General features: G+C 44.4%; 1 protein-coding gene across 1 annotated transcript in view; it reads right to left on the reverse strand.

Annotated features, from left to right (window-relative positions):
* Positions 1-27,021, reverse strand: part of PHEX (phosphate regulating endopeptidase X-linked) — a 225,173-nt gene that overhangs the window by 179,149 nt on the left and 19,003 nt on the right. Inside the window, exon 2 of the mRNA XM_083172463.1 lies at positions 22,464-22,529. Coding sequence (XP_083028589.1) covers positions 22,464-22,529 — 66 coding nt within the window. The remainder of the gene's footprint in view (positions 1-22,463; positions 22,530-27,021) is intronic.

Genomic DNA, 27,021 nt, shown 5'->3' on the forward strand with positions numbered 1-27,021 from the left:
AATATACTGGTAGGTCAATTGGCTTCCAACAAAAATTAACCCTAGAATGTCTGTGTGTGCGTGTACATGTGGTAGGGAATATAGATTGTAAGCTCCACTGGGGCAGGGACTGATGTGAATGTTTAAATATTCTCTGTAAAGCGCTGCGGAATATGTATGCGCTATATAAGAAACTGTTAATAAATAAATAATATAAATAAATAAGTATACGCATACTGCTCACGTCCACTCCAATCATATGTACTGTGGATATTTCAAATTGAGAGTAGGAGGTACGCATAAATTAAAAGCCTAATAAAGAGATAAGGGAGAGAAAAAAGTTTAAGAACTGCTGCTTTAGAACATCGAATTATTTCATTTAAGGAAGAAATGGATCCACTGATTTATTGAAGGTCATTTTAAAACTGATCAAAACAAACAGGAAATGTGTACAAACAATAGAACTGTCAGATGCAGCCAAGTCTGGAAGAAGCATTGCACACATTATTAACCTGGCAGTTAAAAGGTGAAAAAAGCACGTAACAACCCATTACCAGCTCCGGATCGCTAAGCCTGGGCTGTTATGGGAAAATAGGGGGGGGGAAACTGCTCTGGGTTTCCCCTATTTTCTGATGACTAGCATCAGGCTGGACCAGCCAGGGGTTCATGCTACAGCAAGAGACACATAGCGTAAGGTCCCCCTGCCATACCGTAAACCTGCCCCAAACTGGTCAGCTGGTCACTTAAAGTTAGGCACTGTAAATTAAAATGTGAGCCTTAAATTTGGTTCTACATTAATGAAAACTAAGTTGCTACAGTATTAAAGTTTATATTGTAACACAATATTCACTTGATTCATTGGAAAAAAGTGACAAAAGTATCTTTGTCCACACATGTCCACACCATTGTCCTGTGTAGATGGTAGGACCTCAAAGGTGGTCAGATTCTACATAGGCAATGATAATGAAAAAGTCATCCTTAATACCACAGTGGAACATCAGGAGCAGGATAATAATGCCATCACATCCTATTGTCAACATCATCAATGATCAGAAAGTCACCAAACCCAGAAAGCCCAACAATAGAATCACAGAATGGCTGAGAACCAAACTGGGCAGATCACCATGTAGGTCTGTAGAAGAACTGGAAACCCAGCACATTGAAAAAAAAAACAGTGGCTGCATCACATATAAATATCCTTGTGAAGGTGTATGTAATATATTTGTTATGGCAGTATACATGGGATCAGCAGCACTGTATATCACAGCCACCATGGTGAACCTGGGACTCAGTCAACAAGCATCAGGATTCACTCTTCTAATTCCACTCTGTGATATCTAGTTTCACAGGAGTCGGGGGTGGGTTTAGGAAAGTGAATTCTAATGCCAAGTCCTGATATCTGCGCGGCGGCTGTGATGCACAACACCGCTACCAATCCTGGATACACTGCCATCACATTTATTACAAATATCTTCACATGAATGTTTAAATGCGCTGTGCCCACCCTGCACTAAGTAGTTGGATCTGCAGTCACCACTGCCAAGAACAATGGCTTGAAATAGCTCAGAGCTGGCCTGGAAGTAACACCTACCACTATCCAGCCTAATACTCCTCCTGTTTATGTAACATCTGGAGGACCATGTTTCTATTTTACTGATACCAACTCTTCCACTCACACATTGGTGTGAGTTACCTGGACTTCTGCTGATTTATGAAAGCCATAAATATTTGTCTACATACCCTAACTCTTACCTTAATGCTCCTAACACTAATCCCCGAACCACACATTTAATCCTAATGGGCATCACGGATGGTGTAATGGTTAGCATTACTGCCTCACAGCGCTGAGGTCATGGGTTCAATACCCACCATGGCCCTAACTGTGCGGAGTTTGTATATTCTCTTCGTGTTTGCGTGGGTTTACTCCGGGTACTCCGGTTTCCTCCCACAATCCAAAAATATACTAGAAGGTCAATTGGCTTCCAACAAAAATTAACCCTAGAATGTCTGTGTGCGCATGTTCATGTGGTAGGGAATATAGATTGTAAGCTCCACTGGGGCAGGGACTGATGTGAATGTTCAACTCACTGTAAAGGGATGCGGAATATGTATGCGCTATATAAGAAACTGTTAAGGTACTTGTGAGTTATCCGGGCTCCCGATTTTTTGATTGTATGCCTTAAGTTAAGGCATACAATCCGATGCGATGCGATACGATATCGCATCGCATCGCATCCGACCATCGGATGCGATGACCCGATTTTTCCATAGGAATCAATGTTAAAATGATTCCTATGGAAAAAGGGGTCCTTTTCATACCCCTACTATCCAAGTGGGCATGGAGTTGGATATAAACCTGTGGCGAGCGTAGCGAGCCACCGAGCCCGAAGCGTGGCGAGCGAAGCGAGCCCCGCGAGGGGACGGTATTCCGTGTCCCCTCGCGGGGCTCGCTACGCTCGCCACGCTTCGGGCTCGGTGGCTCGCTACGCTCGCCACAGGTTTATATCCAACTCCATGCCCACTTGGATAGTAGGGGTATGAAAAGGACCCCTTTTTCCCATTGAATTCCATGTTAAAATGGACTCAGTCCATTTTAACATTGATTCCTATGGAAAAATCGGGTCATCGCATCGCATCGCATCCGATGGTCGCATGCGATGCGATGCGATGTCCCGATCCGACCCGATTTTAAAATCGGACGCCCGGATAACTCACAAGTACCACTGTTAATAAATAAATAAATAATACCTTAACACTAATACCCTAAAGAATTAATCAAAATACCCTAATGTCAATATCTTAAGGGTGCATACACACGATAATTGATAACGATATGCATGATAACAATATTGTTAATGCTATTATTAGTGTACGCATTATATAATTAATGATGCACACTCCCTTGGGTGACTAATGAACCCCCATGTCGTCTGTGCATGAAGTTAAATTCTTACTATATTGTCAATGTGTGCATGTTCTAAGCAGGGGCCAGCTGATGTTATTGAATGATGTCATTAGTGATATCTTTCAAAGTGTATGCAATATATTGTTTTCCTGGAAATTCTGCGGAATACAGTAATGCTTGTGAAGCATATTGTATAGTGTGTACGCACCTTAACCATACCTCCCAACTGTCACGATTTTAGAGGGACAGTCCCGATTTTCGGGTCCTGTCCCGCTGTCCCACACGCGGCAGGCATTGTCCCGCTGCGGGGGGGTGACAGTTGGGAGACCCCCAATCTAGTAGAATAGACGCTGTGCGCATGCGCACAGCATCTATTCTCGTATGAAAATGAGGTCGCGGCTAATTAGCGTAAGCCGCGCCCTCATTTGCATACGCCCCGCCCCCTTTTCGGGCGCGCACGCGGCTTCGCCGCGCGAGTGTCCCTACTTCATTCGGACACAAGTTGGGAGGTATGCCTTAACCCTCATTATTAATCTTAAAACCATTACAAATAGCTTAACCCTCAGTGGCAAACACAGGATTTTTAGAGGGGGGTTCACAAATGTAATCATAATCTCCCACTCTACATTGCAGTCTGGGGGAACAGTAACAACCCTTTTTGTACACTGCATATTGTATGGAATACAGTATTAATATTTAACAGTACAGATGGTCTATAGTATAGACTGTTTCAAACATTTAAATAAGATAAGTGGTCAGGAAAAGGTTAAACATCTCATACTAAATAAAAACACACAGACATACAGTAGAACCAGTACTGAACTTTCTAAGCTCACAATCCTCCACTTCATGGTAAGGCTCCTGTCTCTTCCTCCTGGCAGCTACTCTTTGGTCCATTGCGATGTTTGAGGGTTTAGATCCACACGTACAGTGAATGTGGTAGAAGAAGCTGGTACATTAGGCATATGCAGCAGCTCTGCTCTGTCCCTTACACTGTATGATGTGGTGGTAGCTCTATTGATCATATTATATACCAGCTATTGTTGTCACAATACTTGCCAAGAGGAGGGAGGTTTCCGGGCAAACAGAACCCCTCCCCTGCGTTTGCCTATGATCCACACCCTTAAAATGCCTTGAGTCCCATTGGAGAAAGTGCACAATAGAAATAATAGTATCATTACTATTATTATTATTATTCCTAACACCAAACACTGAAGAGCCAGATGTATCAAGCTTCAAAAGTGATATAATGGAGAGTGATAAACAGCCAGCCAATCAGCTCCTACCTGCCATGCTACAGGCTGGGTTTGAAAAATGTCAGGTAGAAGCTGGTTGGTTGTTTATCACTCTTTATTTTATCACTTTTGAAGCTTGATACATCTGGCCCTAATACTCTAACCCTCACCATGAATCTTAAACCCTAACACAAATACCCTAACCGAACAAAAAATGCCCTAACCTTACCCTTAATCTGAACCATTACCCTAATATTGTAACCATAACCAAACGCCTGATACAACTTTCACCCCTAACCACTAAAAGAACTGACTGTCAAATTATATGAGGGAAATTTACCAAGATGGGAGTTCTGTTCCACATGGTATGTTGATATGGGCAACCAATCAGAATTTACTTCTTATTTATTTCACATCTTCTAGTAGATCATAGATTGGTTTCCCATAGCTTCCCATCTCAAATAGTACTCCCAACAAACAACATGTAACTTTATGTCCTGCATATTTAGGAGGTTTTAAAAAAACTGCAATAAGGCTCAAATTTAAATTTAACTTTAACAGTTGACGTTAAATTACAAGGTAAAAAACCTTTAAATGTTCGCAGTGTTTCCATATGTGGAAGCATAATTGCATATCAGATTCCAAATCAAGCAAACAGGAAAGAGTATAAAACTGACCTGAGATGTCAAGTGCTAAGCCTTCCAGAAACCTAACACTTGAGGAGTGCAAAATGTAATCTATTATTATGACTATCGTTGAGAGCAAATATAAATGTTAAAAGAGGGCCTCTCACAGAATGTGTCACATTTATCTAATAATAGAATTGTGCTAATGTAATACTGGCCCTTATTCTGATCTGTGCGGAAATTCCCGCATTCTTACGGAGCGGTCCGCACGCCACGGTGTTTTTCCGCATGCGGCCATCGTCCGTAGAAACGCCCACGTGTCCTCCGCATTCGGACGGACTCACTCTTTAAGAACAGGGCGTGTTTACGGACGACATACAAACCATGCGTGTGCGGGAGAAACACTCCGATTCGGCACGGTATTACAGAGTATTACAGAGTATGCTCGGGAATACCGCATCCGAACGGGAGCCAAGCGGTGCTACCGCACGTAAGCGGAGGATTTCCGCCAAACAACCCACTATGAAGTATCTTCTGCAATACATCACATGACCCACTTATTCAATTACCTACCCTCATAAAAAACAGCTTATTTGGAATTGGAATCAATTAGATTCCAATATATCCTTACAAGCATGCCTAACACATGCATAGCACACATTAACCCTTACAGCAATGTAAGTGCAATGGTTTCAATTAAAGCACTGACAAGCGGCCTATTAGTGAGTAATGAGTAAAGGAGTAGATTCTATTGGGTTCAGGTGTTAATGGTTGTAGTCATTAGGCGTACGTTCGCCTACCGCATGAACGAGTGGTGTCCGCAAAGCAATAGTACACTTGTGGACACCGCACATTTCTGCCCTTTTTGATCGCGTGCATTCGGAGTGGTTTCCGAATGTACGCCCCCCAACATAAGTGTACTCCCCCGTGTACGCCCATGTTTCCGCCCCGTTTTGCCCACTTTGAAACTACGCCCATGTGTCATTCCGCATGACGCCCATAATACGCCCCTATTTCCCGAATGATAGCGGTGAACAGTTCTGGACGGTCTTTGTCCGAACTGGTACCGAGTCAAGGCGTGGCACATGCGCGTAGCGTTCTCCACGCATGCGCAGACGCCGTAAAGACGCAATCCGTAAGAACGCGGTAAAGTCCGCATCAATCAGAATAAGGGCCACTGTTCCAGCTAAAAGTGTAATCCAAATGTTTCCAAAAGGCAAAGAAATCAGACTCTTAACTCACATCTAAGTAAGTAAAAAGATATTTTATAAAGTCATATTATTTTATTATCCTGTAAGCACATACACATAGGGAGGTTTTCAATCTGTGCGGATATGGGAAATATTGACACTCACCTATTCAATGCTGCCATTAATGAGAGCATTGAAGGGTGGCAGATCCGACTTTTTTCGGTGGAAACGGCAGTGGGTTCTACATGGCTACATGCCATTGGCCTCACCAACACTTTCTCAAAATAGACCCTTAACATTTTCAGCTCTAGGTCCATTAGGCCCTTAATCCGGCCCTATCCTGAATGTCAAACAGGAGTCTATTATGACTGGGCCTTACAGTTGTAAATATAAGCATATAGACTTTCAGCACAGAAAGGTGTAAGTTATTATTGCCATACATCCACTTGACAAGCATTGTTCTTTAGCTGTTTATTAAAATTCAATTGACAGGAAAGTGTCTCTTACAAGAGCCTGTCCCAGGAAAGAGTGAATAGTTGGGGACGGGGATGTTGCGGAGAGGAGGGGTAGCGGCAGCATTGAAGATGTCAGTGACACACGCACAATCAATCGTATTGTGAATTGGACCGATATCATCACAGTACATCTGAAAATGAGGATGGTGATAATTCGCCCCCTGTGCTCATCAACTGCCCTCCACCCCCACACTGTATACAGTATGTGGAGCGCAGTGACTTTACAGTATCTGCAGAGATGTGCCCAAGAGTATTACTCTGTCCCCAGGCCAGAGGAGTACACATAGCTGCAGGGATCCTCTGGGCAAGTGGACCAGCACCCCGGCACCCAACATCTGGGCGTTTTAAGAGAGGAGCAGACCCATGTGCAACCTCCCCCTCTCTGCCAGGAACAGCGCTTTGTAGTAGGGTCTGAGCACTAAATTGCTCAGACCCTACTGCGCATGTGCCAATCTCTGGAAAAATGGTGCGGTGGTTCTTTTTCTGGTGATTTTCATATTGGTTCTACCAGCAACAGCACAGAGTTGTGTAGTCGGAGCACTAGAGCGCTAAGACTCCAGTGTGCATGCACAGATCGCCGGAAAAATGCCCACCTCACAATTTTTGGGCGATTTTGGCAGTGCTTCTGCTGGACTCCAGAGGGTAAGTATTAGAAAATGGGTGCAGCTTGCATGTTATGGGCCCCTCTGGGACTTAGGGACCCATGTGCAATGCACACACTTCACCCATTCTAGATATACATAACTTGGGGTCAGGTGCATATGAATCTGCATATGTGCATACAGATGTAGTGCCTCGCAGCCAGCTCAGGGAATCACCGGTGAAGAGGCGCTCCATCTGACGGGGCCGCGCGAGCATCTCACACGATCACGCAGCCCCGTCACACAGCGGCGGGGAGTGGATTCTCTGCCCATCTTTGCTTCAGGGAGATAGGCATGGTTAGTGGGGGGTGCAGGAATTATGGGGAGGACGGGGGAGGAGCAGGGAGGTGGTCGAGCATGGCAGCAGGCTCCATCAGAATGGGGCGTGTGAGCGTCTCATGCGCACGCGCCCCCTTCTTGCTGCTGGCGAACGGTGGCAGATGGTGATTCTATTGCCTGGAGCAGCTCTAATGAGAGCTGCTCCATCTGTATGTGCACGGACTCTTCTCTAAGTACTGTATGTGCACTACTAATGGGTGTTCTTGATCCTGCACAAACTATCATACATATCACTCTGTATCTGCCTCATCCTATATCTGCATGATACATATTGGGCCTAATTCAGACCTGATCGCAGGACAAATTTGGGTACTTGTGTATTATAGCGGCGCCCCCGACGTGCATCGCGCAATGTTTTCATCGCATGGCATGCATCGCATGGCATGCGACGCAATGCGACGCGATTTTTGCCCCCTATGCGATGAAAGATCGTATAAGCAACATAAAGGGTGCTTTTAAGCACCCTAATGGGTGCTTACAATGTGAAATGCACCCCCACGCCACCGCCCCCCCCCCCCCCCCCCACTATAAACGTGAACCCGAAGCGTGGCGAGCGCAGCGATCCCGCGAGGGGAGGCTGTACGCGTCCTCCGACCTTTTCATACCCCCACTATCCACGTCGGCGTGGAGTTGAGAATAGAAAGTGTGGCGAGCCCGAAGTGTGGCGAGCGGACGCGGATACCTTCACAGGTATCGGAGTCCCCTCGCCGGCTTCACAGGTATCCGCGTCCCCTCGCGGGGCTCGCTGCGCTCGCCGCGCTTTGGGCTCGGTGGCTCGCTGCGCTCTCCACACTTTCTATTCTCATTAGGGTGCTTATACAATGTTTAATCGCATCGCATTGTATGGCATTGTATGCCATGTACAATGTCATACAATTTTAAAATTATATGACATTGTACAGTATCGTGCGATATCGCGTCGCATCGCATACCATCGTATGCCTTATGGTATGCGATGCGATGGGCGCCGCCAAAATACACAAGTACCCAAATTTGTTCTTAAAATGGGTAAAACCATGTGCACTGCAGGTGGGGCTGATGAAACATATGCTTAGAGAGTTAGATTTGGGTGAGTCATTTTGTTTCTGTGCAGGGTAAATACTGACTGCATTATTTTTGCACTGCAATTTAGATTCCAGTTTCAACACACCCCACCCAAATGTAACTATCTCTGCACATGTTACATCTGCCTTACCTACAGTGCACATGGTTTTGCCCATTTTGAGAACAAATTTTTCCTGTGATCAAGTCTGAATTAGGCCCAATGTTCACTTCCTCATAATACATACTACACCATACCATACTTGCCTACTTATTGTCACCTCTCCCCATAAAGCAACACGTCATGGGGGCGCAGGGACAAGGCTGACCTTACTAGGCCCCACCCTATGCCACAAAACTCTATGATTTGCGGGCCCGCAGAGAGGGGGCAGAGTGCAAAATGCCGCTACCTGCAATTTGCGGTAATTGAATCAGCAGAGAAGGGGGTGAGGGGCTCAGTGCAGAAAGCGGGAGACTTGCCTACCTTCACAGGGAGCCTGGAGGTGGATCCGATTTTTTAGAGTCTCGCTGCCGTTCCGGTTGGGTCGACAAGCCTACAACATACAGAGGCCAATATCCGCATTGCTAAAGTGTGTGAATGTGCTGGAGCTGAAATGAGTAATAGCCGCTAGTCACTAATGCACAATGCAATTCTAACCTCCTGCATTGCATTGTTGAGAAAGGTGACAGATCACCTTATTGATACACCATGAGAACATACATTTAACAATGTGCAACAATTTGTGGGGCACTCTGACCTACCCAACACATTGATAACATCAGAGCTTTCATTTAGCAATTTCAGCTCCAGCAGTATTCCCAGGCTTCAGACAACAGCAGCCTGACATAGTCAAACAAAACACAAACAAAATCCATAAAAACAAATTAATCCTCCAATATGCTCAGATTTTTAACCCCCTTCTGACCATATTCTGCATATACAGCATTACACAATCCTGTAACAAAAGGCAAACTGCAATGGTGTTGTTGGATCTCGTCTGTACCACGGTACGAAAGCTGTCCAACGTCTTTGGTTGTAACGTTTTGTATGATTTATTGGCTCCTGGATGCAGATGCTTGAAATGGATTTAAATACCCAAAATGTAATTAGTGCAATCCCATACTGTGGGCCTCATCCCTATTGGAACATAAACTGTAAGTTCTATGTAAAAATGTGATGGTTGTGGGGCTGCGCAGACATAAGTCCCATTCTCTGCATGTGCAGAACAGTGATTAACATACCGCGGTATGTGGGGGCAGCAACCAGCACTGGTCATTCCATTTAGTAGGCATACGAGTCCTGGTTCCAGAGCAGCCGGTGATCACTAAATAGATGCCGGACGCATGCGCACAGCATCTTTCTAGTTTAGGGAGGGTACCCAGGGGCTGCCCAGACACTCAGGGAGAATTGGGTATGCCTTGAAAATGATGAAAACATGGGGGTCGCAGCCCTGGGCCATGCCCTACACCCAAGGTCATGCCCACCCTCCCGTGGCTATGCCCCCTTTTGGGACTGGCCGCATCTCTGGTGCAGGAGGTCCGGCTTCAGAAAATACTACATTTTTGATGTATGAACCAGACGGTATGCCGCTTTTGTAGATGGTGAGATTATTCTGCACACTGGGTGAGAAAAACTAATGGGGCCTAAACCAGTAGCGATTTAGGGGCATTTTCTAGGCGATCTCACTAGGGGGGAGATTCTCTAAAGCAGAAATGCAGTAAAAACCCCGTTATCTGAGTTTTTACTGCATTTCTGTATGCTGTATGGCCCCTCCGCAGTGGCAGCGCTGCAGAAGCCTATGGGCTTCTTACCGCAGCGCTGTTTGAGGGATCCGTCATGGATCCCTCCCAGCATGCCCTACGGCCGGCGCGTCACTCTGCGCATGCGCAGATGGACTCCCAGATCACAGACCCAGAAGTCCAGTGCCGGCACCGCATCGCAAGGGACAGTTCTTATCGCAAGAGCTGTCCCTTGCGTTAATAACCGCATATGTAACAGTATATGCCGTTATTAAAAATGCGGTGGCCGGTGAAGGGGGGCGATAATGGGCAGTGGCTGTTACAACATCCCGCCCTAGATTGCTTAGAAAATGCCCATACTTTGTTCTGTGTGTAGGGGGGATAGCGAAGTGGATCGCTGGGTGATTGATATTCTGCATAATGGATATACTGGGTTAACCGCAATGGTTCCCCAGGGTCAGGGCCAGTGTTCCCCGTGGAGAACACTGGCTCTGACAGATCACTCAGCACAAAGCGCTGGCACATCGCTGTGTGCTGAGCGTTTTAAGCGATCTAGCATGGCCGCTCAGCGGTGTCGTTATGTGTGGGCCCATAAGCCTTCAAAAGTTATGCGATGGAGAGAGATAAACCACCAGCCAATCAGCTCCTAACTGTCATTTTGCAAACTCAGCCTGTAGCATGGCAACTAGGAGCTGTTTGGCTGGTACTTTATCTCTTTCTACTTTATTACTTTTCAAGCTCTGTACATCTGGCCTAATGTGTTTAATCTGCAAACACAGGCACAAGTAACGAATGTTCTGTCAGATAACAGAAGCTTTCTGCTGACAAAGTACCATAATTGAATGTTCATTTGGGTTTCCTGGTCCCAGGATGTCCTTAGAGATACACTGTATACAGTAGAATAATGATCTTGCACAGGATCCCTGCAAGGCATCCTCCTGTGAGTCATAGTGGAATTGACATTCTATGGATCTGTGTAATGCAGGTTTACCTAACATAAAAAAAAAACATAAACAAAAGCCATTCCAGGTCACTTTCCCTCTCACTTCAAGCCACAGAAACCAAAACTTAAATCAAATGAAAACTATGTTCTTATACAGTATCTAAATTTTTCTACAACACTGATCATAGAATTAGAATACATTGTATGATACCAAGTTATAACGGAATGCACAGTGTTGGTGGTGGCATGAACAGAATACAATATTTTCTAAATATCACTATGGGTTTGGGAACAAGCTAACACATTATAATCTAGACCAGTGGTTCCCAAACTTTTTCAAGTCACGGCACCCTAAAGCATCAGAATTTCTTTCACGGCACCCCTAGTCCAAAAGTTTCTTCTTCAGAAAAAAAAAAAAAAAAAAAATGAAGTTAATTGTTTTATATGTCATACAAAGGTTTAATTATGGATGAGGGACAGGATTAGCTTCTGTTTGTCCACATATTTTATTATTGGTAGCCCATCAGCAATGTTTTTGCCTTTTACATTGACCATAAATAATTTGAATTGGTCCTTGACCACCAATCCAAGGCACCCCTGCAAGTGTCCTAAGGCACCCCAGGGAGCCACGGCACACAGTTTGGGAACCACTGATCTAGACTAGGACATATTGTTACAGCGCATGTGTTCATTTAATGCTGTGTGACCACAAACTTTAATTATCAAGTCTAGAACCTGATCATTAATAAATATGCTTCTTATCCATATACAGAGCACACATGTAAATACAATATTTGCATTCTGTTATTTAATGCGGTTTCATTAATAGCATAGAGCCAATCAGTTCAAAAACCCACTTAATCAATTTCCAATTTAAATTATACGGTCACTTTGCTATGCATACAGATATAAAGGAATTTGCATGTTAAGGAATCCCAGATGGTTATCTCTAAAATAAGCTACATTTCAAGTTTTAATGAGTAATATGCTTTGCATTACGCTGTATGACTTTTGGGATAGATGAAGCTAAATCTGTTTGTAAGTCAAGGACTAAACATTATAGCTGTACGGACAATTGAAGACCCGGCCTATTTACAGGGGTTGTTGTTTGCAAAAACATCTATTTCCATTTCCCAACCATTTCTAAGGATTAGTAAATTTGCCCTTAGGTGTAAATGTATTAAGCATTATCTATGTGTTTTTCTGTATTTTCCACTGATTTTGGTAATTGGAGTGCTTACTAAAAGTAAAACCTCAGGAAAATCACATGAAAAAGCTGTATAGATAGCAATAGACTATTAGCGTGTCCATCTATGTTTTCTAATAGAGAGCAATAGACATGATCAACATCCCTTCTTTTCCAAAAAACAGCACTGGACTGAACCAGCCTGGGGCATAACGCATGGAGACACACAGTCCCCATCTCAGTCAGTCCAGAAAGTTTGGATCCCCACATATAATTGTGTCCCCCATCTTACAAACAACAAGCTCTGGGCTGAAATATAGAAATGTAAATACAGCATATGGGCAATTCATTCTGTGAGTGCCTTACCACATACTAAAAATGTTTATGCAAACCTATGGTGTGATCAGGGACGGTTTCAGGCATACACTGGGTATGCAGCTGTGTAGAACCCGGTATAGACTAGGGAGCCCTGGCACAACTATGTACCCAGCAACTTGCTACCTTGTCTGTCCCACTGGGAAGTTCTTGCCTGTCCCTGGAGATTAGCACAGCAGCCAGGAAGTATTATTGGCACCTGTATCTGGCACCGAACTACACAGTGAAGAAACGCCAAATAAACAATAGCTCCCAGCACTTCACTGGAATTTCTTCACTGTAGTGTGTAGTGCAATGCGGCGTGGGAACAGGCTGCTCAGGAGCTAGCCAGGAGTGCAGTCCAGACAAGGTAATAACTGTGGGCATGGTGTAAGAGGTATTACAACTGTGGACATAGTATAAGGAGCACTACAACTGTGATTATAATGTGTAAGGAACACTACATCCGTGAGCATAATGTGTAAGGAGCAGTAGTGGCTCTTACCCTTTTGGAGGAGGGGGGCTGTCATAATGCCCCCCCCCTCCGCTGCCGCCGCCACGCTCCACGCACAGGCTGGTCCCGGCCACCGGTGCCCTGCACGGGGCCTGTGCATGCGCCGTAACTTCATACATACTGCACATGCGCTAGCCCAAGCCTCCATGGGCTGCTTTTGAAGGCTTAATCAGGTTCCTGGGTCCGGCGCATCATCCGTGGTACTGGGAATGCGCAGAACCCATTTTGGGGGCTGCCCGCATTTGCTCACAGAGAGGCATCCCGGTCTGCACAGTCTGCATCTGGCTTAGGCAGAGACAGTGGTGGATTTTACCTGGGGGGGGGGGGGGGCTGCAGCCCTGCAGCCCATAGGTAAAAACCACCACTGGTAAGGAACACTACAACTGGACTTTCCTATGAGACCACTCCCTTTTCATTTTTTCAAAAGTATTCCAAGGGTGCCCCCCCCACGCAAATGAGCTCTCCCTGCTGTACATGATACATCCCCTGCTGTCCTCTCTACTCTGTGGCTGCTGCTGCGCCTCTCACACTTTCTGACTGGCAGCAGCGCAGACAGCACTTCCCTCCCGGCTCCTAAACACCATAGTCAGACGCAGCAGGGACATAAAAGGGGTGGGACTAATTGACATAGGGGCCGAGCTACACGAATGGAGGGGCGGAGCTATACGGGAGCATGACTGGTGGAAAATGAAACAGGAGAGAATGAGCTGCCAACAGCCTGAACTAGGTGAGTAACATGGGAGTGTACTGCAACTGGTGTGGGCATACAGTATGTACAGGCAGCGCTACAACCATCAGCAACTGGTGTCGGCATATGTATAGGCAGCGCTAATAGTGTCGGCAAGTGGGAATATGTACAGGCAGCACTACTAGTGTCAGCAACTGGTGTGGGCTTATGTACAGGCAGCGCTACTGCTGTCGATATCTGTTGTGGGTATATATATAGGCAGCGCTACTGCTGTTGGCAACTGGTGCGGGCATATATATAGGCAGCCATGCTACTACTGTCGGCAACTGGGGTTAGCATATGTATAGGCAGCGTTACTACTGTCAGCATTAGGTGTGGGTGCAGTGGCGGATTCAGGGGGGGGGGCACCCGGGCACGTGCCCCCCCCCTGTCATTTCATTTTCTAGCTGAGGACCAGGGCTTTCCAACGAGCCCAGCCCCTTGTCTCTAGCCCCCGGGGAACCAAAGATATCGCCTGGCAAAGCTGTAACGTTTTTTCCCCATAGGATAATATGGGACCCGTCAATTCGGACCCCCACCCGGTTCTGATGGCTGCCAGTTACCCCCTTGGCATCACAGAAGCTTGTGGTTGATTTCATTCAATTCCAAATCGCTGGGCCTTCAATATGACACCAGGCTGGTCCATATCGGTCAATCGGTTCCAGAGATATTATGTGTAAACAGTTTCACTGGACCAAAATCATTCAAAGCCCACTCAAATCAATATGATACTTGTCTCATGTAAATGGATCAGTTGGTTCCGAAGATACAGCCGGTTAAATAAGATAACTGGTTAAAGGGGGGGAGGGGTGGTTTTCTCTCCCCCTCACACCAGAAAATGCAGGGACTAGGCTGGTGTAAAAGGGGCCAACCTGGGGATGCATTTTCTGGAGTTAAAGGGGTATTATTTCAAATAGCTGGGACCTGCAGTGCTCTGAATACAGCCAGGCTCTGCCACTGTCAGTGGCTATCACTTCTGCCTGGCGGCTGGCCCCCATTTACCACGAGCATGTATTCCCCTTGTCAATGAGCATGTAATCCCACATGGCAATGAGCATGGAACCTCTGGCAATGAGCATGGAACCCTTGGCAATGAGCATGTAGATAAGCAGCACTTATGTAGCATAATTTTTAATAGGCATTATGGTGTTTGACATAATACATAATGGACATAATGGCGTGTAACTTAACGTGTAATGGACATTATGGTGTAAATGTTTAATGCGCGCCTTTGGTGGACAATGTCCCTGTTTATGAAACGTATTGTGAATTTTGGCTTAATCTGTGTGGCGTTATGTGAATTCTAACTCAATCCGTGTGGCATTATGTGAATTTTGGCTCAATCCATGTGGCATTATGTGAATTTTGTCACAATCCATGTGGCATTATGTGAATTTTGGCTCAATCCGTGTGGCTTGATGTGAATTTTGACACAATCCATGTGGCATTATTTGAATTTTGGCTCAATCCGTGTGGCATTATGTGAATTTTGGCTCATTCCATTTGGCATCATGTGTAAGGGGCAAGTATAATGGGGTCTAGTATTTTGTTGCATAATGTGTAGAAGTTGTATATGGTGTTCTACACTACACTCAAGGACACGCCCCCTGTTGAGTGGCCACACCCCATTTTCCGGAGCGTGCCCTTGGCGCGCGCACAACTACATCCTTCACTTTTGTCACCATGGTGGGCCTGCGTACTTTAAATGCCAGGGCCTGTTTTTAATCCCATTCCCACCCTCTCTCTTAGCATGTACACTGGCACCACTAACACCGCCCCTCCCCCACCTAAACCCTCTTTTATCATGGTGCCCCCCCTGTCATTTTATCCTGGATCCGCCCCTGTGTGGGTGTATGTATAGGCAGCACTGCTACTGTCAGCAACTGGTGTTAGCATATGTATAGGCATCGTTTGCATTTAGTGTAGGTGTATGTATAGGCAGCACTACTACTATCAGCAACTGGTGTTAGCAGATGTATAGGCATCGTTTGCATTTAGTGTAGGTGTATGTATAGGCAGCATTACTACTGTCAGCAACTGGTGTAGGCGTTAAATTTATGCACCACTACTAATGTCTGCAATTGGTGTGGACATTATGGGGGAAATTTACTAAGAATGATTCTATTGGCTGCTCAGTGGCCAATCAGAAGCGCCGCTGAGCGGCCAATAGAATTATTCTGATGAGAGGCGCAGAGGATGAAGGATCTCTGCGCCTCTCAGTCCGCTGCTGGGAGATGCCGGAGTCGCCGGCAGCTTGAAGAAGATGGAAGAAGCACAGGACTACGGTGGATCAAACCCGTAGAACTTCCATGGCGGACCTGGGTGAGTAAGATTTCCTTCCACAGGTCCACCATGGATTTCTTCGGACCGGACACCGACCCCCGGACACCGGAGCCAGGGACCCGGGACCCAGGGACCTACCGACGGGATCAAGATAGGTAAGTATCAGTATGTGTGTGTTATGTATGTATTAAAGTTTTATTTTTTTGGTGTGTCAGTGTGTATTTATTTAACTATTTTTCTAACTGTGGAACTACAAGACCCAGCGGGCCCTTTAATGCCCCGCAGGCTGGGACTTGTGGTTCTCCAAGTCCCAGCTTGCGGGGGAGGCTTGCTGGGACTCATAGTTCCACAGTTTAAAACAATAGTTTTTAAATCTTTTTTTTACACTAAATCAGCCCGGTGGCCACCGCTCCAGGGCCACCGGGGACAGCACCAAGCTTCAGCCTGGTCAGGTAAGTCCTGGAGGGGGGGACCCCTTTATTGGGGGGTTCCCCACTCCCCCAGGGCCCCTGGCCAGGCTGACTGGTCAGAGGGTTAATGCTTTGGCCGGGGGGACTTGTATGAAAAGTCTGCCCCCGGCTGTGGCATTACCCTGCTGGCTGGTTTGGCCTGGGGCTGGTTCTTAAAATACGGGGGACCCCTAGTCATTTTGACCCCCCATTTTGGGAACCAGCCCCGGACCTGGAGCCTGGGGCTGGTTGTTAAAAATCAGGGAACCCCTATTTGTCGGGTTCCCTGATTTTTAATTACTGGCCCCGGCTCTGTCAGCCTGGTGCTGGTTACAGCTGTGGGGGGGGGGGACCCCACCCTGTTTTTAATTTTTTTTTATTTATTTTACAATTTTTTTAACACTAAAGCCTGCACGGATCTGACTGATCCGTGCAGACCTCTGCCAAATACGACAGGAAAATAAAGTGTATTTTCCTGCCGTATATTTGTGGCAGTTTTACACTAATTTTCAATACGGCTGTTTAGTAAATCAGGAACCACCATTCTTTTGAATGGTGATTCCTGTCGTATTCTATCGATGGTGTAGACATTCGTATTTGTAAATACAAATACGAATGTCCCATCAATATGAATAGGAATATTTGTATTTTTGGCATAGTAAATGCCAAAAATACGAATACACCCAAAAAAAGTATTTTCGTAGGAAAATACAAATTTTTTCTACTAAATCATCTTAGTAAATTTCCCCCTATGTATAGGCATCACAACTACTTTTGGCAACTGATGTGGGCATTACGTATAAGCAGCGCTACTCCTGTCGGCAACTGGTGTGGGCATTATGTATAGGCAGTGCTACCCCTGTGGGCAACTGGTGTGGGCGTTATGTATAAGTTGCGCTACTACTGTCAGAAACTGGTGTGGGCGTTACGTGTAAGCAGAGCTACTACTATAATATATATATATATATATATATATATATATGGGTTTGGGGGATGGGGGGGGGGCGCGTGAAACATGCCCTTGCTCCGGGCACCATGGCACCTAGCTACACCGCTGAGTGTATGCAGTAGATTTAATACCCCTTGCACACTGCACAAATAACCATGGTCTGACCTGGGTCCAGCAACCCAGCATTCCAACCCAGGTTAATAAGAAGGGTTTTACCCAGGTTGGACCAGGGTTGCTGGGCAGTGTAAATAGGTGACCCAGGTCCAGTTTACACTATAGGGAGGAGATAGCATCATCTCCAAGCGCTGCCTCCTCCCACACACCCCGATGATGCACCGCTGCATGACATCAGCGACCCAGCTTATTGAGGGGCTGCTAAATTGAGTTTCACCTCACAAATGTTGGATCTCTCCCGGGACAGACCCATGTCCAAATCCCAAGTGTGACCCAGCATTTGCAATGTGAAAGTGGTATTATATTGGTACACACCAGCGGATAAGTCAAACTATGAACAGCTCAGTGTTCACAAATGTCCAGCACATTGAAATAGAAGTCATATATAGTTCTTAGTAACTTTATCCCTAAAGGCCCCCACACTTGTTCAACGAACAAATTGGACCTGATTGACTCGAGATTTATCCCATGTGCAGGAGGATCAATCTCTTACAATCTCTTGGTTATACCCAATGGCACAGGATTGTAGATTGTGTCCTACACATCAGGCACATAAGATTTTGTCAGACAGGCACATCAGATTTTGTCAGACAAATTGACTCAATCCACCTGTATTGGGTCAAATCTCACAAAATCTCACAAGTGTAAAAGTGTAGAGGGCCCTTAAGTCTCCATATTCAGACAATGGGCCAGATGTTTCAAGCTTAAAAAGTGATCAAATGGAGAGTGATAAACAACCAGCCAATCAGCTCCTACCTGCCATGTTACAGGCTGGGTTTGAAAAATAACAGGCAGGAGCTGATTGGCTGGCTGTTTATCACTCTCTATTTTATCAATTTTTGAAGCTTGATAAATCTGGCCCATCACTACTACTACTACTATTGTCCTATAATAAATAAGCATCTCCTATTCAGACTGATGGCCAGATGCACTAAGCTTCAAAAGTGATCAAATGGAGAGTGATATACAGCCAGCCAATCAGCTCCTGCCTGACATTTTTCAAACACAGCCTGTGAATTAGCAGGAAGGAGCTGATTGGCTGGCTGTTTATCACTCTCCACTTTTTCACTTTTGAAGCTTAGTGCATCTGGCCCTAATAGTTTATTGAGCCATGCCATTTAAACAGAAGCCCTTTGTGTAAATGGTTTTCCTATTTGGTTGTCGGTGCATGATCCAGGTTTGTACTGTTACAGAATATTCATCTCGAGGTCTGACACACTTCAGCAACTTTTAGCAGCACAAATTGTAATTTCATGTCATTTTATAAACTCAATTATTATCATCTCTATTTAGGTTTCATCTTCACATTGAGGCAGAGTTATGTGCTGAAAAATACAAAACCCTGTAAGATTCAATGACCTCATGAATTTCATATCTTTGATTTTGGATTGCTTTAAAAATTAGCATTTCTTTGGAGAGAAGATGAATCAGCCACAGTGATACTAAATGAAATACAGCTTCTTCAGGCAAGCCTCCGATAGGCTGTATTACAACTGTATACAATGCAACCTTCATTTTATTCATATTGTTACATTGATGTTCAGACATATGCAAATCAAATCATAAGGTTATGAAGAACCAAGATTTGCACATCTGCATATCCAATGGGTCTGTGACAAATTCAATTTATTTAAATTAAAAAATGAATATTTAAGCAGCTCTAGAGAACGCTAAAGAAATTCCAATGCAGAGCAAATGATCCTCGTCTGCAGCGCAATGGGTAAGCCGAAAATATTTATACAACACCAACATCTGTTTCCAGTGTAGATGTATTATTTATTGCTTTACCTTCCTCTGCCCCACCAAGGCATTACTTCTCCCGGCCATGATTAAGACAAATGCCCAAATTCAGCTACAGTACATCTTATATTTTCATGTTTGGAGGCAAGGGAGAGAGGATTTGGAATCTGCATAGTATTTGAGCTATTTCTAAACTGTTTGTACTTTTATCAATTTGATTTTTAAAGGCAAGTCAAACTACTCTATGGCATTAAAAAGCAAATCAAAAGCTGTTCATTACTGAACTGAATAATGTACTTGAATTGTCAGTGGTAATAATTAACTCTGCAATTCCCCTCCTGTCTCCTTTTACATTCTCCCAGCATTTGCTCATTTTTTGTCTTACATTATTCTAAGATAGCAGAATGTGAGTTACTCTAAGTGTATTGCTAAACGTCAATGTTAAGATTACATGGCAGAATCTATTTTTTACACTACTGGCTCTGCCACATGCATCAAGTGGATAATGCCGTCCAGGGTCCTAACTAGGGGTTGTTAAGTGCGATCATTGCTGCTACCTGGGGTAGATGTATAACCTTTGTTACATGCACATGGGCAGTATGACTGGCGAGTCCCGAGTATCCATACATGTTTGTTTAGCAGCAGTGGCTTAACTCCCGGAGGCAATGGAGACATTGGCCGCCGGGCGTTAGCCACGAGGGGGGGCACAGAGGAGCCGACACCAAGAGCCTGTGACTGACTTCTGCAGTGAGCGGTAACCACCCGCTGCTGCAGTTGTCACAGGAGAGGAGAGAAGTAGCCAGCGCTGCCCACAACTATTGGATGGCAAGACAAGTAATCTGACCTGCAGCAGCAGCAGCCGGGTCATGGTGACACACTACACTGCAGGAGATGAAACTGAAAGTAAACTCGTACAGCTCCTAGCAGCCCTTGCTGCCGGAAGCTCAGTTTACTTTAGTTTCTACAGCAGCCAGATCAGGAAGGAGCTGGAGCTGGTTATCTCAGCTCAGCCCCTTCCCCAGCCTCCCAAGAGTTTTCTGAAACAGCCAGTAGCAGGCTCCAGAGCAGCAGTCCGAAAAGGGGGCGGGGATAAACGGCAGGACCTTCGGCAGCATGGTGAGTGTAACTGTATCTATGTATATATCTGTGTGTGTGTGTGTGTGTGTGTGTGTAACTATTATACTGTATAAATGTGTGCATACTGTAGGTGTGACTGTATATGTATGCATACATGTGTTTGACTATTTATATATGTGAGTTAATTATGCATAGATGTATGTATGTATGTATGTATGCATGCATGTGTGTGACTAATGCTATCTGTAGTGTCTGGGGGTCAAAGGTGCTGTCTGTAGGAGTACATCCCTCTGGGAGCCATCAATACTATCTGTAGTGTATAGGGGGGGGGGGGTAACCAATGCTATCTATGGGTCGCAGGTACTGTCTGTAGATCTGGGGGTCAATTATGCTATGTATGTGTAGTTGGGTGTATGTGTGTGTGTGTGGGGGGGGGGGCACTAAAATCTTTGTCGCCTCCGGGCACCTGGTATGAACTTACGCCACTGTTTAGCAGCATTACAAAAGGAGCTACATGTGTATTAGCCTAGGCCCTAGGGCATCTGGAACCTACTGTCAAACTAATATCATATACCTGAAATAGAGTGATCACTATATTCTCAGCGATCTGACCACTGTCCATAGATCATCTGGAATACAGTACGTTAGATGCAAGGGCGTAACTACCATAGGAGCAAGGGGTGCAGCTGCTATGGGGCCCAGAGCTGAAGGGGGCCCATCTTTACTGTCTAAGTAATATGATTTACATACATTTATCACCATCAGTTGCTAAATAAGGGGCCCTTAGTAACATTTGCTATGGGGCCTACGAACATATAGTTACGCCCCTGGTAATACGCTCACCACTGAAAACATTCTGCACAGCTCTGTCATGCTGCATGTAGGGAGGGTTGGTGTTAAGGGCCCCATACACTTATGCAAGTCACATACGAATTCTCTTGAACCGCCTGGGACCTGCCCAGAAGGTAGGATCTCATGCGATATATATTGCATGTAGTCTTTTTGCATGCAATTCCATTCCCCCATGCAAGACGTGCAAGCAGGTCTCGCCCAGCAGTATTGCCACAATACTTATTTTGGCTCCATTGCCAAAGTGAGCTGAGTGCAAGGAAGGTGTTCCATAGAGTCAAGCCCTTTAGGTCTCTTTGACCTATAGCAAGGACACCCACTGACCTAACTATAGTATCAACCTTGATGCAGCAGAGTTTATCAAAACTAGACCCCAAGTGTTCACATATACACTTGTGAGATGTTAGAACACAAGCTCCAATGGGGCGGTGAATAATTTCATCACATTCTCTGCACATCACTGCATAATAAATCAGTACTATAGTATATATAGTACTATAGTATAAATGACATAATAAATAAATAATATACACTGGGTCAGATGCACTAAGCTTAAAAAGTGATAAAATAGAGAGCCACCAGCCAATCAGCTGCTACCTGACATGTCACGGGTTGATTAGGTAGGAGCTGAGTGGTTAGTGGTTTATCACTCTTCACTTTATCACTTTTTAAGGCTTAGTACAGTGATGGCTAACCTTGACACTCCAGCTGTTGTTGAACTACACATCCCAGCATGCCCTGCATCAGTTTTAGCATGGCCAAATAGTAAAACTGTAGCAGGGCATGCTGGGATGTGTAGTTCAACAACAGCTGGAGTGTCAAGGTTAGCCATCACTGGCTTAGTACATCTGGCCCATGGTGTTGGTGACTGTCATAAATAATAAAAGTAATGCTTCATGTCATTTTTAAAAAGTCCATCAGCAGCACACAGCAAAGGAGGTAAAAAGGCAGTTACATGCCACGTTTGTTGAATGGATTATATATTATATACTGCTGTTCAATCTTACCAGCTTCAATGCATTCTGGAGTTAAACAAAATTTCTCCTTGCGGAAGTGAATAAGTCCTTGAGTTACTGTTAAAAAAAAAAAAGAGACAGATTTGCATTAGTTATCACCATCATGATATTTAGCAGAGAGCTGCATTCTGTACAATACAAATACCTGCTTTGTTCCTAGAACTGTACGGGGAAAGAACATTTCCTTTTATGGTAATTACCATGGAGACCATAATCTGGTACCCCATTATTGCATACAGATGTTTTTCATGTTCTGTTCACTCATAAGTGAAAGAGATCAATTTACCTTTGACTCTTTTATATAAACATAGGAGGGTTTTTTGCGTATCTAAACTTTAAGGTAAAAAGCTATTGTGTTACAGTATGTATTATCATACTTTGTAAAAAAAACAATAGATGCTTAGTTAGAATAACAGCATTCCTCACATTATCCAAGTATTTGTCATGAATTAACGAGCAGTTCCCTGTGCAACTGACTTGGCTGATCAACTTGCTGCAACTCCATGTAATGAGCAAAAATGAAATACATGTATCATACATACCTCTCAAATTCCGTGGCTTAAAAAGAGGGACATGCCCTCTTGAAGGGGCGGCCACAGCTGAAAAGGAGGTTGGCCCTGAATAGAGGGGGTGGGCCTCAACTGCAAGGGCGTTAAGAGGTACGATAATACAATTAACGGGATGTATCAAACACTGCATTTTGGGCCTGATTCAGACTCGCTCGCTAAGCAGCGCTCTTTCGCTACTTAGCAAACGGGCAAACGCTACCACCTGCCAAACCTGCTAAATTACATCATTTGACATTTATGCAGGGGTAATTTTCAGAGATGGGACAGAATTCATAATGGTTGAAAACCTGGTTTACCGAAATGCACAGCGCTCACCGCTCATCGCCAGGGCATACACCCTGGGAGGCTTTGAGCTGAAAGCCGCTCAAACCTGCTGTTTTGAGCGACTTTCAGCTCAAAGTTGCCCAGTGTGTATGGGCCTTAAGCCACAGAAGAATTAAAAGAAAAAGAGTCTTGACTTTACAAATGAAACGTAAAACCCAATAGTTGCAAATGATGTCAACATCTTAAAAAGGAAGACTGTTTCAGAAGACACAATGATGCTTACCAGAAGTAAGCCCTGTACAATTATGGGGATTCAGTACACAAAGCAAAAGTGAATTCATGTAAAATTTCAGGGATAAAAATCTGCAGGAGGAAAGACAATATTTTAGAAGAGAGAAGGTTGTAAACCTGATCCTACCTTGCATGGCCAAACTATGGCTCTCCAGCTGTTGTGAAACTACAAGTCCCATCATGCCTTGCCACAGTTTTGCTAATCGGGAATGCTAAATCTATGGCAAGGCATGCTGGAATGTGTCGTTTCATAACAGTTTGGCCATGCCTAGACTACTAAGTTTTCTATGGTGTGGTTAGTGTTATTTTTCAGTAGTAACTAGCAAGAACTCAGTTCCTAAGGGGCAGATTTATTAAGCTTGGTGAAGTGATAAAGTGTCTGGTTTTTATCACCGGCCAATCAGCTCCTAACTGTGAAGTTACAGGCTTGGTTTGAAAAATGACAGGTAGGAGCTGATTGGCTGGTGATAAAAAATAGACACTTTATCACTTCACCGAGCTTAATAAATCCTCCCCCTAAACATCTTATTAAGAATGACATCATCATGGACCTCATCGAAAGTTATGGCGAATATTCAGGTTTTAGTATTAATAAAGCCAAGTCTTCTATCTTCCATGCCTCCGGGAGAGATAATCACTCTCCTCTCCCCCCACCGGCTCTAAAATGGTCCGAAACTTTTAAATACTTGGGGATCTGGGTGAGTAAAGACCCGAAGGAGTATGTTACTTTGAATATTCTGCCAGTAATTAAATGGATGGAGGGTAAATTTAAAACCTGGGGTAAACTGCCAGTAACGGTTTCCGGCAGGGTTGGCCTGGTAAAGATGATCGTTCTGCCAAAATTTTTATATATAATACATCAATCTCCGATATTCTTGCCGCAGTCGCTCTTCCGGAAACTGAATGGTATGTTTTCCTCCTTCGTGTGGAACAATGCTCGCCCGAAAATACTACTGGATAATCTGATGCGCGATAGGGGCAAAGGGGGTCTGGGGTTACCAGACCTTAGGAGATATTATCTAGCTACACAATTAACCCAAATAAGACCCTGGCTGGTGGAGGAAGAGGGGAGTGAACTGGTTAGAGAACTGGTGGCATCTACAGGGTGCACCAGCAGCCCGTTGGGCAGACTACTACAGGGCCATATTCAGATAGCAGACCCACCCCTGCTTACCCAAGCCGTCAGGGTATGGAAGGAAGTACACAGAAAGGGAGAAAGTAACATTATCGATGAGGAACACCCGGTGGACGATGGAATAACGTTTACCGAGCTGGCAGAACTCCAGATTAAAAAAGTATGGGTACCCTACGCGATTAGGACCTTAAAACAACTATACAATAGGGAGGGCCTTAAATCCTTCCAACAGCTAGAAGAGGAGTATATGGTTCCCCGGACATACTTCTTCAGGTATCTACAGATTAGACAGGCCCTGGAGGCACAGTTTTCTAATGCCCCCCCAGTGTTTGGTGAATCAACAATTAAGAAAACGATAAAAAGAGGGGACAGAAGAAAGCTGGTTTCCAGGGTATATAAAGATCTGGGAGAGATAAAATATTTAGACCAGTTGGAAGGGCTAAAAGAGAAATGGGAGGCAGATGTAGGGGCTATTAGCGAGGAAGATTGGAAATCAGCAATGAGAGCAATTACTAGGGCCACAAATGGGATCCGGACGCAGCAGGTTCAACTATTTGTTCTGCACAGATCGTATATGACTTCAGTTAGAATGGCTAAATTTAAGGCGAGAACATCAGAGGAATGCCCGAAGTGCAGGAGGGAACCCGGGACATTTTTTCATCTCATATGGGAGTGCCAAGTGGTCCTTACATTCTGGCAAAAGGTCAGGGATATAATAGAAAGCACGGGTGTCCCGGGTGATATTCTCACGGTCAGAGGGTGTATCTTAAATATTTGGGAGGATAAGGGGGATAGGAGGTACAACAAAGTTTACATTAATAGTCTGTGCGCTCTGGCCAAAGTAATAGTGGCCAGACATTGGATGGACAGCAGGGCCCCAGAGATTGGCAAATGGCTGGCCCTGGTTAATTATACAGTAACGCAGGAGAAACATATATACATAAGGCGTAATAACGTATATAAATATACTCAGATATGGACCCCCTGGTTGACATCTATATATTTTAAAGCTAGTGAGCGATAATTGCTATCAATATTAAACACGTAATGTTAGTTTCACAGATGCACGAATAAGTAATGGTAAAGAATAACATTCAGTAGGAAGGAAAAAAAGAAAAAAAATGAAAAATTAAAGGGGAGAATGGTGGGGGAGCATATTTATTATTTTACACTTAGACAGGTCACTAGTAAGAATATACAATTAGAACGATAATCACTTGGTCACTTTATTGGCGAGACTCGATTCGGACAAGCCCATGTAAGAATGCACTAATAATTCACTACGATAGATAATCACGACCCATTTTTTTGGTCTTTTTTTTTTTTTCTTTTTTTGAATCTTCACCATTGATGTAATTATCGACACAAATATTGCTGACATTTAGGAGGCAAAATATAGGAGGCTCCATATCTATTGTATTAATATATTCCCTTTAACTCATTAGTATAGGTATGAGTCATTGACAACTGGGGTAAAAATTATATAAGGTAGATCAATAGGCACTGCATGGTGCTCTTCCTTTTTTCTCTGCGTATCTGACGGTCCCTGCATCCGTTTCCGTTTAGAGTTGTCTTGCCACATAGGTATGCTATTTAGCTAACCCTGTTCAGAGATACCCAAGTTATGACATAGGAGGGTCTACTATAGTGTGCTTTTGTTTCTTCTTAATCTTATCTTGCTATCCTTTACCCATTCTCTTTAATTATGTTGTCCCTCCTTATTGGAAAATTTAGTTACCCGCTTCAAATGAAGCTGAGAGGTAGATGGAACCCAGTTGATTCCTATCGGTACTCCGTCAGTGCCATGAGAATACTCATTTAACGACTATAGTGTGCTTTTGCTTCTTCTTAATCTTATCTTGCTATCCTTTACCCATTCTCTTCAATTATGTTGTCCCTCCTTGTTGAAATATTTAGTTACCCGCCCCAGATGAATTCGAGAGGATGTTGAAACACAATAGACTGCCACTCGTATGCCATCGGATAATCCCACAGAAAGTTATCCAGGTTATTTTACAGGTGTACCTATGAAATAACTAGAGTGTGCTTTTTTTTCTTCTTAATCTTATCTTGCTATCCTTTACCCATTCTATTTTATTGTGTTGTCCCCCCCTTATTGACATATTCTGTTACCAGTCCCATAGGAAATTGTGAGGTCGTAGTAAATTAAGTTGAGCCCCGCCAGATCAAGAGGTACAGCACGGGAAACCTCATTACTAAAGTCTCTAAGGCAGTGGTTCCCAAACTTTTTCAGTCTGAGGCACCCTTTGGGTCTCCAGGACTTTTTCAA

The sequence above is a fragment of the Crinia signifera genome, chromosome 2 (genome assembly GCF_055691185.1).
Source record: "Crinia signifera chromosome 2, ASM5569118v1, whole genome shotgun sequence".
In the NCBI taxonomy this organism is placed as follows: domain Eukaryota; kingdom Metazoa; phylum Chordata; class Amphibia; order Anura; family Myobatrachidae; genus Crinia; species Crinia signifera.